Source organism: Dendropsophus ebraccatus, chromosome 1 (genome assembly GCF_027789765.1).
Source record: "Dendropsophus ebraccatus isolate aDenEbr1 chromosome 1, aDenEbr1.pat, whole genome shotgun sequence".
Classification (NCBI taxonomy): Eukaryota; Metazoa; Chordata; class Amphibia; order Anura; family Hylidae; genus Dendropsophus; species Dendropsophus ebraccatus.
This window is the reverse complement of record NC_091454.1, coordinates 83,205,188-83,219,215: the sequence shown is the minus strand read 5'-3', so window position 1 is coordinate 83,219,215 and position 14,028 is coordinate 83,205,188. Positions and strand designations below refer to the sequence as shown.

Genomic DNA, 14,028 nt, shown 5'->3' with positions numbered 1-14,028 from the left:
TGTGTGTTGATTTAAGCGGAAAAAAAAAGTAAAACTCCAGAGTTCTCCTTTAATTGGTCGAAACGTAGACCAATAATATATCTAGAAACAGTAACATAAAAAACAACAAACTGTAACAAAAAGAAAACCTACAGTACATGCCATCAAGTTGCAGTGCTTATGTATAAATATATTTACCTTTGGATGTATATTACATGTCCTTCCAGTCATAACCTATTAGTTCTACAGAATCTCTACAATAAAAGCTTAATCGAATGCAGGTGACATTCCTAGAAATATACATCATGTTAAGGATCTTCTTGTTCCTTGTAAATTGAAACCTGGTAATAAAATATACACTATGTAGACTGTATATTAACTCTTTTACAGATCATCGAATATGAGTGTTTCTCCTGCTCCCCTGTATAGTATGAATATCTCAGACAAATATGCCACGTAGAGTAGGCTCACTGAGTAAGGGATGTCTCAAAGCCACATCATCAGCCAAACTATATAGCAATATGTGTGTTGTGCTGACTGCAGCATTTATAGAATTAACTGTCAGCACCAGAGCATGGCTCCAGTGCTGACAGTTGCGGAGCCCTTGGCTATCACTGACAGCTTCTACACTAATTACTAGAAAAGGAGGGGGTCAGTCTGGGGGGTCCCAGAGGCTGCTGGAACTGGTCCTCGCACGGCTCCACTGTGGGTGCTGTTCCTGGACACTGGTTCATGGCTCACCTTCCTCCTCCCAGCTCAGCCACTCCTCTTCCTTCCGCCCTTTACCCTCTCACGTTCTGCTCGCGTGCTTCCTCCTCCTTCAGCATGGGCCTGTCAGTGCTGTCAGGAAGCAATTTTAACATGTCAGTCCTGCTTCTGGTCTTTTTTATGGGGGTGGTATGTTGTCGGATCTGGGGGTGGTCTTCTCAAAGAGAGGCATTGTCCATAGGAAACTATTGTTAAAAAAATTTGTCACAAAGAAAATGTGTCTGAAAGGAGGGTGGTCTTCTTAAAGAAGTGGTCTTCTCGGGAGGTTTCACTGTAAATATTTTTGATAGATAGATAGATAGATAGATAGATAGATATATTACCCCTATTATTGTCACACATAGCGGCCTAGTTTTAAAACATCATGGGTCATAAATAGAGATGAGCAAACCGGGTTCGAGTCGATCCGAACCTGAACGTTCGGCATTTGATTAGTGGTGGCTGCTGAACTTGGATAAATCTGGAAAACATGGATACAGCCAATGACTATATCCATGTTTTCCACATAGCCTTAGGGCTTTATCCAAGTTCAGCAGCCACCGCTAATCAAATGCCGAAAGTTCAGGATCGGATCGACTCGAGCATGCTCGAGGTTCGCTCATCTCTAGTCATAATTATGCTCAAGTTTTTATGCACAATGCCTGTTTCTAGTTTTATTAATTACTGTATTCTCTTCCTTCACAATAGTTAAAAAAAGCACTATTGCCCTGAATGTTTGTCTACATTCCCCACAAGAGCTCACTGCATAATTTCTACACCATGATGCTTGCACTTATCAGTCTGTACTGTCACTTTGATTTATGAGTTGTGTTCCTTTTATTCTACAACTAGCTTAGCTCATCTAAAAGTTTATCCTTTAGGAACTCAGAAAATGAAATAAAATAGTCTAAACTAACTATTTGTAGGTAACAGAGTGGCATCAGAAGATGGAAGAAATGCGTCTCCAGGACATGAAATTGGCCCGTGAGTTAAACCAGAAGAAGGAAGAGATTAAGTATTTGAGTAACATCATCTCTGAACAGGAACACACAATCAATAATCTGGAGGAAGAGCTTCTACAGCAACGCAGAGTTAGTATTACAGGATTCTGGGAAATTGGGAGGATGAAGATGGGTAGAGTTCAGATGTGCTACGTGTGCCTATGACAGCATAGACTTATCTTCACTAAATCGTCAAAGGGCAAAGGTACCAAATGGCCAACATGGCCTTATTAGACACAAGGGTGATTAGACCTACAACTGCTCTCTATATTCTCACACAAGCTCTAAATATACTTTCACATTGAACAAGCATGCAACAGCGGCTGCAGAATGAAGTAGGAGGAGGAAGAGACAGCTCAGTAATGTCACCTCATATAGCTAAATAGGAGCAATGTAGCAGAGGAAACGCCAAAGAGCACCTCTCAATAAATCCAGTGTAGGCATGGGGGTATGGATTTAGGTATATACTGTATAATATTTCTTAATATATACAATGGGTAGACCAATGCTTTTAGAGCAGAGCGGTGGTCGATAACTTAGACAACTAGCTGTCAATAAGGGGAGGAAAAGAGTAGTCATATCAGTTGGAGGAGGCACGTTTGCTCAATGAATGCATTTGCAAAAATATTTAACTTGTCAAGCCCTACAAAGTCTAACTATATTAGGTGAGATGGGAATACCCCTTATAAAGGTGCCTATACACTCAAGTCAGCTGAGGTATATGGTAGTCTTCCAACACTTATCGTTAGATGATGTCAAAGGAGGGAAGAATCTGGCATGTTGGATCGAGACATTTTTGCAGGTTAGATGTTTCTGCATGTTTAACAAGTTATACCAGATATATATACTAGATCTGTTATGTTTTCTTTTTTACTTTATTAAGTGACATTAGAAAATGGTGTACAAATACATAGTGATCAGTCATAAATTGCGAAAAAACATACTACAAACATATTTGTGTTATATTTTGTGTGTAGCTGTTAGTTGTGTGTTATTAGTTTTTAGTCTACAATTGTTACTTCTCCACAGAAATAAGTAGCCTTAGTTAATATGTGGCAGATGACTAGTCTACAAGAAGCTGCATATCTACATTACACAATGTCACTGTATGTTTTAGATTTGTTATTCTGTGTGTGCAGCTGGCAGGTTCTGTATGCTTTAAAGTGGCTTCTCTTAATTTATTGAGCCACAAGCTTTTTAGTAAGAGTATGCCAAAGGCAGCAGTTCATTGTAGTTTGAGTGACATTCCACAGGCCATGTTCACATGAAAAAGCCGCACTAATCACAGCTACACGTCAGGATATTGCCAGAAAGTGGCCAAGGGACCGTTTATTCCAAAAGTCTTTTTGTATTCCTGCAAAAGAATAAATAAATGCATACAGAAAATAGACTGAACTTAGTCACTAGTAGGCTGCATTCTATAAATTAGTGGTCCATTGTGGGTATGTAACAGAATACTGTTTTGCTGCGTATACTATGTATTTCCAGTGTATAACTCGGAGTTACTGCAGTTTTCTGATGTGAACATAGTATTATTTAACAGCACTAATCCTGATGCCATTTTTTATTAGGTATCAACATTTAGTACCCAATTAAGTGCACCATTTTGTATGTTGTTTACTATGCTATTCAGTGCTTATAACCAACTGGTCTGTCAAATGTACCAACATGCAACAGAGTGCATCTACAATTTACAGTATGACCTACATCTAAGCTCTACATGTGGCAAATGTTAGCCTATCGCATACATCCTTGACAGTGAAAGTGTTAAATAAGGAAATTAATTCTATATTGCATCTCCACATTGCACTCCCCATATGTGGCCTAAACCATGACCCAATGCAGTTGCCAAAAACCATGTAGAAAGTCACAGCCAAATACTAGTGTCTGATGCCACTAAAACCACAGTGCCAAACAGGAGGTGAAAGTTTTTCCTAGTTCTGTGAAGTTACATGGTATATAAGATAAATTTGGTAGGCTACCAAGAGGTACATGGACACATCAAAGACTGACTGCATTGACATGTTATTCAAATTAATGAAAATTAAGACTAACTAGCAATGGGAACAAAACATAGTAATTTGACAACTTGATAGTCAAACATATGTTGTTTGTCATAATTTAAGTTTATCACATATGTCTGTTTAAAGTTTCATGAGGAACGTCAGATGTCCTGGGATCAGAGAGAAGTTGAACTGGAGCGCCAGCTAGATATGTATGAGCAGCAACAACATGAAGTGCTCAGCACTGCTCGGAAGGTACATTCACAGACTTGTAATGGGCTTTTATGTAATATTTTGCCGCCTAATTGAAAATATTTTATGTCCTAGTTTGAAGAGGCCACAGGTGAGGTGCCGGACTCCACTCTACCGCTACCTCAGCAACTTGACATTGCACTGCGCAAAATAAAAGAACATGTACGGACAATCCTGGAAACTAAAACTATATGTAAGACCCTGGAAGAGGTGAGTAGAAGCATTCATATTTTACACATCTTCATAATTTATATTTAAAACGTTACTATCATTTGCAGTAACTTTTGACATGTTCTTAGACATGTGAAAAGTCACTGATCGCAGGGCTGATACAGCCTGGAGAGGCAAGCGGACGTTTATACATGCATGCTGCTGTGCACTGAATTGCCCCCAGCTGTATCCCAGGATCACAAAAGGCATCAGGAGTAAGGCTGTACGGAACACGGATGTGGAATGCCTGTAACAGAATCGTTCCGACTCCCCTCTGTGGTGGGTCAAAGGGGTACTAACTCTCATTAAGGAGAGTTTGTCGTAAAGACGTATGGAGACTTACAGACCATTGCTGCTCCACTGAGAATTCTGGGAAGAAAAGATATGCAAAATAACTCACACCTCCTGAGCAAAGTGATGTCCCTTCAAGTCAAGTCTCACTCAATCTAGGAGTCTTAGAACATTGACTGGGGATTTTATGCTAAGCCAAACAATCTCGCCTAAAGGAAGGATTTTCCATCTGCAGATAGCTGCTGTTAAAGGATTGATGCCCCTCTTCAGTGCAGAGCAGGGTGTTGGCTGGCTAGTGAGAGGTCTATTGACGTGGGCCAAAGGGGTACTAACTTTCCTTAAGGAAAGTTTGTTATAAAGACTTATGGAGACTTAGACCATTACTGCTCCTTTGAGAATTCTGGAAAGAAAGGATATGCTCAAGAGGTGTGTGTGAGCTATTCTTGCATATCCTTTCTCCCCTCTGCAGTGACAGTCCACTTAGCTTATTACTGCGCACAGCGGTGTTCCACCTCAGTCAGCAATGAAAGAGTGTGTCTGCAGAGATTAATTTGTCTCAGAAGTAGGAAGCATAGCAACGATCACTAAACCGGATGGTTATATATATAATACACACACACACCACAAAAAAAAATGTATATGTCTTCAGTATCCCTTTTTATGGCAGTGGAAAAGAAATTACAGATTACTGATACAATGTGTGTAATGTTTTCCATAGAAAGTTAAAGAGAAAGATGCGCTACTCTGGACGGCTGAGCAAAATGTTTTGAGCAGAGATAAAGTGATTAATGAATTGAGACTCCGATTACCTGCTGTTGTTGATAGAGAAAAGCTAATGTCTGAGTTTAACCAAAAAGAAGAAGATTCAGAGTTGCGACAATCTTTAAAAGTTGCTCATCAGACTATTGAAAATATGCAAGCTCGACTTGACCAAAAAGAAGAGGTTCTGAAAAAATACCAGCATCTCCTGGCTAAAGCAAGAGAGGTATGCTAAAAATAAATAACTTTCCTTCATTCATCTGCAGCACCAATCATATCCTATGTCTCTTACATTCACGTTTTATTACCCCAGCCATAGGCAGATCCTGGGCAGTGCATTTTTATACCAGGGAAACACTACTGTATACATTGAGAGATTACCCTGCAGGCATCAAAGGAGAGATAGGAGCCACACTGGCTCCTGGACATGTGTTCTCTGAAGCTACTAATGAGCACGGCGCAGGCAGGGTGGTCTTGGAAAACCAGCACGTTGTCTAGTGCTTACTTTATGTTGTTGACTTTTTGCAACAGCTCAGCCATACATATTGGTGCTGGCCTTCCTAGTTTGTGGCTGGCTGTGGTGATGTTCACATGTCTGAACAAGCTAAGGGTAGTATTACACGGACCGGTGGGGGCCCAATAATAACTGTAAACAAGCGGCGATCTGCTATTACACTGCCCAATAATCATTTAACAAGGGCTGCATGGACATTGTTACCGATGTCCTTGCAGCCCTCGCTTAAACTATACGTTACCTGCCCGGGCTCCTCTTGTGCTCTGCTTCTCCCTGTGCGCTCCAGCTTCAGAGCGGCCTGTCTCAGTTGACAGGCCGCTCAGCCAATCACTGGCCACTGAGCTCTAAAGCTGGAGCGCACGGTACCTGGTGAGAGGCAGAGCGCAAGAGGAGCCCTGCAGCATGGACAGGTAATGTATGCACTTAGCGGGGCGCAGCCGGCGGCTGGTGATATGCAAATACACGTAGCCATGCGCGATTATGGCTATGTGTATTTGCACCAATTGCGCTGCAGCCTGTCATTAACCCCTTAAACGCTGTGTGACCGCAGGGGCCCCAATCACCCTGCCGGACCGCCGGAGGTCTCTTACCTTCCTCTGTGCAGCCACAGGCAGACTCAATGAGCAGAGCGCTTATTACACAGATCAATGCAATGCCTATGGCATAGCAATGATCAGTGTATGCAATCTTTCGAGGGGACTTAAAATGTGTTGGGGGAAAAAAAAACATAAATAAACATTTATTATATACCGTAGCATGCGTAATTTTCAGATCTATTAACCCCTTAGTGACCGCTGTTAAAATGTATTTTAACGGCGGTCACTAATGGGCTTTATTCCGATGCATACACCTTTCAACGTCTCCGAGCAGTTTAACCCGTTAAATGCCGCTGTCAAACCATGACAGAGGCATTTAACTGGTTCCTGTCGGCGCCGTGGATCACTTACGTGATCGTGATGACCCGCGGCGCCGTCCGGTCCTCTGATGTCTCCATGGTGATCCCGTAGTCCTAATGAAGGCCCCGGGGTCACTATGGAGATGCCTCATGCTGACAGGGGTGGCCGTGGCTATATCCTGCAGCATGAGGCATGATACAATACATTGCCGAACATCAGGTACTGCAATGTATTGTATCAGTGATCAAAGTATTTTACACTAGTGTACAGTAATGTACACTAGTGTAAAAGTAAAAAAAAAAGTGAAAAAAATGTGCACTAAACATAACACAGCCCCCCCCAGCCCCCCAATAATAAAAATGCATTACATTCCCCATACACTATAAAACATTACATGAAAGTGATCAAAAACACAAATCCTATACATATTTGGTATTGTTAAGTCCGTAACAACCCAATCTATAAAACTATATCAATAATCATACTGCACGACACGCTGTTAAAATGCAGCTATTCTGGTATTTTTTTTTTTTTTTTTATCAATCCACTTTAGAAAATACGTCATAAAAGAGATCAAAAAGTCATATACATATAAGACTTGGTATCAATAAAAACTACAGATCTTCCCAAAAAAAATGAGCTTAAAACCAGCTCTGTGGCACAAAAGATAAGAACGCTATGGATCTTGCAATGTGGCGACAGTTTTTGTGGGTTTTCGCTAGGAAGATAGTTTCTATTGCGCCAAAGTGGTAATAGTTAAAAAAAACCTATACAAATGTAGTATTGCCGTAACCGTAGTGACCCAGAGAATACATGTATTATGTTGTTAGTGACCGCCGATACGGATTTTTACGGCGATCACAAATGGTCTCTATACTGCTGCCATCAGCTCTTTATGGCGATGGTGCAGAATAGTGCAACAGTGCCGGTAATGCCTGCAGCCCCCTCCTCTCAGCTATCGGAGGTAGCTTAGGGGTTGGGGCAGAGTGTGGGCTCAGTCCCGGCCAGTCCCCTCACCGGCGATCGCCGCTATTACCAGTATAACGGCGGCCACCGGTAACGGACATTGCCAGCGCTGCTGAACGTGCCCCCCCCCCCCCCCCCCGTCCCCAGAATTAACCCTAGTGACCTGGTCACTGACCCTCCCCTCCCTGGGCAGCCATCTGATCCAAGATGGCCGCGGCCATCACTGTGAACAGACTCTGTTCACTGTGATGGATTCCTAAAAATGATCAAAGCTCCATTCTCTCCACCACCGGAGGTGGCGGAGAGCATGGTGCAATGATCGGGGACCACCCAGTGTGGTCCCAGTACAAGCAGTTAGCGGTATAAACTATATACCCCTGATCGCTTGTTCCAAATGGTGCCGGCACTTTTTTACCCCTGTCACCAAAGTCAAGTGCCCCGGATTACCTGTAACCACCCCAGATTACCGGTAACCACCCCAGATTGCCCATCACCTCCCCAAATTACCTGTAACCACCCCAGATTGCCTATCACCTCCCCAGATTGCCTGTAACCACCCCAGATTGCTCGTCACCTCCCCAGATTGCCTGTAACCCCCCCCCAGATAGCCCGTAGCCATCCCAGACAGTCCGTAACCATCCCAGACAGCCCGTAACCACCACAGATTGCCACAGACTGCCCGTAGCTACCCCAAATTGCCTGTAACCATCCCAGATTGCTCCCAACCACCCCAGATTGCCCGTTTCCACCCCAGATTGCCCGTCGCCACCCCATATAGCCAGTGAACACCCCCAGATAGCCAGTAAACACCCCCAGATTGCCCGTAACCACCCCATATAGCCAGTAAACACCCCCAGATTGCCCGTAACCAACCCATATAGCCAGTAAACACCCCCAGATTGCCCGTAACCAACCCAGATTGGCACAGACTGCTCGTAACCACCCCAGATTGCCCATAACCACACCAGAATGCCTGTCGCAACCTCAGATAGCCAGTAAACACCCCGAGATTGTCCATTACCACCCCAGATAACCAGTAAACACCCACATATTGCCTGTAACTAAAATTACACTCCTTCTCTTCTGAGCTCTGCTGTGTGCCCATACAGTGGTTTATGCCCACATATGGGGTATCATTATACTCAGGAGAAGCTCCGTTACAAATGTTGGGGTTCTTTTTCTCCCCTGTTCCTAGTGAAATTGAAAAATTTCAAACTAAACAAACATGTTATTGGAAAAATTCAATTTTTTTCTTTTTTTACGGTCTAGTTTTGAATACTTTCCTCCAATACCTGTGGGGTCAAAATGCTCACCACACCCCAAGATAAATTCTTTGAGGGGTGCACTTTCCTAAATGGGGTGACTTTTGGGGGGTTCTATTCTGCAGACACTACAGGGGCTCTGCAAACGCACCTGGCGCTCAGAAACTTCTTCAGAAAAATCACGCACTGAAAATGCCAATTGGCGCTCCCTTCCGTTTTGAGCCCTGCTGTCTGCCCATACAGTAGTTTATGCCCACGTATGGGGTACCGTTTTACTCAGGAGAACCTGCGTTACATATATTGGTGTGAGTTTTCTCCCCTGTTTCTCGTGAAATTGAGAAATTTCAAACTAAACAAACATAATATTGGAAAAATTATATTTTTTTTTTCATTTTTATTGTCTTCTTTTGAATACTTTCCTCTAATACCTGTGGGGTCAAAATGGTCAACACACCCCAAGATGTATTCTTTGAGGGTTGTACTTTCCAAAATAGGGTGACTTTTGGGGGGGGGGGGGGGTTATTCTGCTGACACTACAGGGGCACTACAAAGGCACCTGGCGCTCAGAAACTTCTTCAGAAAAATCTGCACTGAAAATGCTAATTGGCGCTCCCTTCCTTCTGAGGCCTGCTGTGTGCCCATACAGTGGTTTATGCCCACATATGGGGTACCGTTTTACTTAGGAGAACCTGCGTTACAAAACTTGGGGTGCATTTTCTCTCATGCTTATTATGAAAATGAGATACTTTAATCTTAACAAATATATTATTGGAAAATTTCTATTTTCCATTTTTTCTGGCCTAATTGTGAATACTTTCCTCCAGCCCCTGTAGGGTTAAAATGCTCATTATACCCCTAGATTAATTCTTTAAGGTGTCTAGTTTCCAAAATGGGGTCACTTATGGGGGTTTCCAGTATACAAGCCTCCTAAATCAACTTAAAAAAAGAACTGGTCCCTAAAAAAAATCAGTTTTGGAAATTTCATGAAAATTTGATAATTTGCTGATACATTTGTAAGCCCCGTAACACCCTAAAAAAGTGAAGTATGTTTACGAAATGAAGCCAGAATAAAGAGGACATATTGATAATGTGACTTACGAACTAATTTTTGTCATGTGACTTTCTTTTTTTAGAAGCAAAGAATTTCAAAGTTTGTAAAGTGCAAATTTCAAATTTTTCATGATATTTTGATGTTTTTCACAAAAACCACACAAGACATTGACCAAATTTTGCCACTAACATAAAGTACCATATGTTACGAAAAAACTATCTCAGAATCGCTAGCATATGTTAAAGCATCACTGAGCCATAAGGGCATAAAGTGAGAGAGGTCAGATTTTGAAAAATGAGCCGGGTCATTAAGGCTCAAATAGGCTTGGTCCCTAAGAGGATAAAATAAAACAATCACCCTGTAGGTTGGACGGCGTATATAAAAAAAAATTGAAGATCACAATGTCCGATCTACATAAATATGGTATTAATAAAAACTAGAGATCATAGCGCAAAAAATTATGGCCCATATAGCCCTCTAGGTAAAAAAGTAAAATGGTTATAGGAGTCACAATAGGGCCATTTTATTAATAATTAATTGCAGAAAAAAGGATTTCATAAAAAAATAAATAAATAAAACATTAGAAAATCTGTGTAAACCTTCATATGGTTGTGTTCAAACTGACCTATAGAATAATGGTATCATAGTTAAGGAATAAAAAGGAGGAGTGTGAGTTCAACTGCTTGGTTTACAGATCTAACGAGGTGAGCCTAGAATATTCCTATACCCCAAGGAATTAGTAAGTAGACAATAGAAAGGGAATGTATAGGTCCTCGAGTTAGAAATGTACAAGGATGAGATTTAAAAAGATTTAGTATAAATAGTAAATACGTACAATCAATATTTAGGAAATATAGTTAAAATTATAGATGCATCTAAAGATCCACATACGTAGTGGAAAAATAAAAAATGAAAAAATGCAAAAGCAGAAAGTGAAAAAAATATGTAAATAAAAAATGAAAAGGAAAAAATGAAAAAATAGATAAAAGATATATGGATAAAAAATAAAATAAAACCACAATTCGAAAATAATCAAATATTTTGTGCAATAATCATCATATAATCATAAAGTTATTGGTATACATAGATTAACTAGCGTTATGCACTAGATTGGCAAACGTGTTGAGATTATTAGTGTTCTCAGTTGGCTGTTATGTGGATCGCTCATGCAGTGTGTTTTGCATGATACCCTGTAGCGATCTCTGCTGTAAACAGCCGAAGTAGCGCTTTCAGCACTGCAGTGTAACAAGTGCGGCGCTTTAGATAGTCAATTAATGTCTATTGATCCACTATTTGGTATTGATAATAATATATAAGTTCAATGGTGTAAATACACCGCTCACCGCTCCCCCGTATAGCGTGCAGTCTCAGGTCTGTAGCGCTGGACCGTGAACACAGGCAGGGATGGTTGCCGCGTATGGCTCACTCCGGCAGGGATGATGACAGGCGCTTTGGTGCTGAGGTCCACTCAGTGTTAGGCGGGTTTGTGGCCACGCGCATGCGTGGTAGCTGTTGTTGCCCGCGGGACCACGTGTTGAAATAGCGCTGAATTTAAAATTTCTTGTTTTCAAAGTATGTAGCGTTTTTTTGTGGAGTTGAGTATCAATAAGTGGATCATAGACGTATTATTCCATCTGGACGCGTTTCGGAGCCTTCTTGGCCCCTTTTTTAACAGCAAAATGGAGTATGGTTTTGGCTGCTTTTTCAACAGCCAAAACCATACTCCATTTTGCTGTTGAAAAAGGGGCCAAGAAGGCTCCTAAACGCGGAGGACCTATACATTCCATTTCTATTGTCTAAATAATGGTATCATGTCGCTTAAACTGCATAGTGCATTACGTAGACACAGGAACCCCCCCCCCCCCCAAAAGTTTCCATATTGAATTCTATTTTCCAATTTCACCAATTTAGATCTTCATAAAATATGTTTTTAGGGATCCATCATTCATGTTATGCTAGAATGAAAGGCGTTATTACAAAGTACACCTGTTCTTAGAAGGGGAGGAGGAAAAAACAAAAACGCAAAAAATAAAATTGGCGCTGTCCATTTTAAGCTTGGTCCTCAAAGGGTTAGGAAGCTTAATCCCAGAAAACAGCACAGCAGCTCCGTGGCTGTTTAGTTCAATGGCACCCAACATAGTGAGCTGCAGAACATATTAGCATCATAAAGTGATGTTGTATTCAACTGACGGTGACCTTTCATAGGTCTTTGTATGTTAAGGGACTTCTGTATATCAATCTATTTAGCTGTTCCTGCTCCATATTAAAATGCCCGCAGTTTGGAATACAATTTCAATGTGACAAGTTCCCTCTAAGCTATTTCTCTGCCAGTTTTGACCAGTGTGGTGGTATGCTGGAGTCACTATGGGGGCTCTGGAGAAAACTGGCTTCACATCCTATGTGTATTCACATAAGGAAATTCTTTTGTTTTTGCTATATTGGGCTGTAATGTGTTAGTTTTTATTGTTATAATGGTCCGTTGACACTGGTTTATATTGGAATGTAACTTAATGCACCTTTTAAATGATACTTTTCTTTATCATGAAGAGATGTAGCAAATATTCTTTTGGTGATATTCTAGCAAGTTTCTTTAAAACATATTAAATGCAACTTCCATATGTGTATGTGTGTATCTATCTATCTATCTATCTATCTATCTATCTATCTATCTATCTATTTTTAAAGGATCATTGTCTATAGAAAAAACAAAGTATAGCTAATTCATAATACATTAAGACAGAAAGCCAAAGAGATTGAAAGGTATCCAGAAATAATACAGAAAACAAGCTGGCTAAATGTGCTATGAAAATTGCAGCTTCTCCACTTACACTGTTAGCTAGTGTGCTTGGTCTAAGCAGCTGTCACTCACTGTGAAGTGAATCTTTCAGCTGTAATCCATGTTCCAAACTGTTGGCACTGGTAGATAGCTGTCAGAGCAAGGAAATAAATGGTACCTTTCATATATCTGTCTGTACTTCCATAGAAAAGAGGCTAAGAGGCTTTCCCAAGCTCCTGAAGTGTTGAAGACTATAATGCCCCCTCACTCTACCTCCCATTACTATTGACAGTCAACTGGAAGCCAAGCCATGTTTCCAAATCTCACAGCTCGGCACAGTTTGGATGCACAGTTTAGAAATTACATTTTAAAACAGATGGTGAGTCAGCTATATGACTGGGGCCATTCTAGCCTGAAAAGTGGCGTCCATCTTGCCCACTACCTTGTTTTCTTCACCCCACTCCACAAGATCAGATGGTTTGGATTGACCTTTGTATTCGATTATCCCCCAACTTGAAAGAACTGACATGTTTTTCACCTGCTGCTTGTTCTCGCGTGTTTGGAAATGCGGCTTTATTCTTATTGATTTGTGTCAGTAACAACAAGAGATCTCTGATCACTCTCCATGACAAGCTGAATCTGGTGCTTCCACTTCCCACTTACGCACCCAGTTTGGCTCACACTTATAGGAGAGCATGATAGGATACCTGATCAACTCGACTCATTTAATTTAACACATTTATTAAATTAATAAATTCTTAATATGGAACACTGATAAGGCGTACTTAAAGGGATGTTTCAAATCCACTATCTCGTATATCAGGAGAGACATGGCTAGACAAGAAATATAACTGTCCGACTATTGTGCTCTTGAGATTGCCTATGTTGCAGAACCCAATTGCTAAACAATTATTCACTAAATAACACACATTACAAAGTTATACAACTTTGTAATGTATGTTATGTTAGTGAATGGCCCCCTTCCCCGTGTTCCCCCCCACCCACACTAGACATGGAAGTGTAGTACTCTTTACTCACCTGATTCGTGTCGACCCCCGTCCGCCATCTTGTGACAATGATGTCATCTTCGGGAGGCCGGCTGAACCACTCTGACCGTCCCTCGTGCCGGCCCCCCTCTGCCGCGTCATCAGCCGCGATTGGCTGACGTTTTAGCAATCCGTTTTTTGAAGAGAAAAAAAAAACAGATGAAAAACCGATGAAAAAAACTGATGCAATTGTGTGCATCCGTTTTGATCCATTTTTCCATTGACTTCCATTATAAGAAAAAGGGATCAAAATGGATCCCTTATTTTTAGCGTAC

General features: G+C 41.2%; 1 protein-coding gene across 3 annotated transcripts in view; it reads left to right on the top strand.

Moving 5' to 3' along the window:
• The window catches only part of CEP290 (centrosomal protein 290), a 175,895-nt gene that overhangs the window by 92,239 nt on the left and 69,628 nt on the right, over window positions 1-14,028 (top strand). For all 3 annotated transcript variants that reach the window (XM_069974121.1, XM_069974113.1, XM_069974129.1), the window contains exons 31-34: window positions 1,653-1,817; window positions 3,878-3,985; window positions 4,058-4,192; window positions 5,202-5,468. In XM_069974121.1, the coding sequence (XP_069830222.1) occupies window positions 1,653-1,817; window positions 3,878-3,985; window positions 4,058-4,192; window positions 5,202-5,468 (675 nt within the window). The remainder of the gene's footprint in view (window positions 1-1,652; window positions 1,818-3,877; window positions 3,986-4,057; window positions 4,193-5,201; window positions 5,469-14,028) is intronic.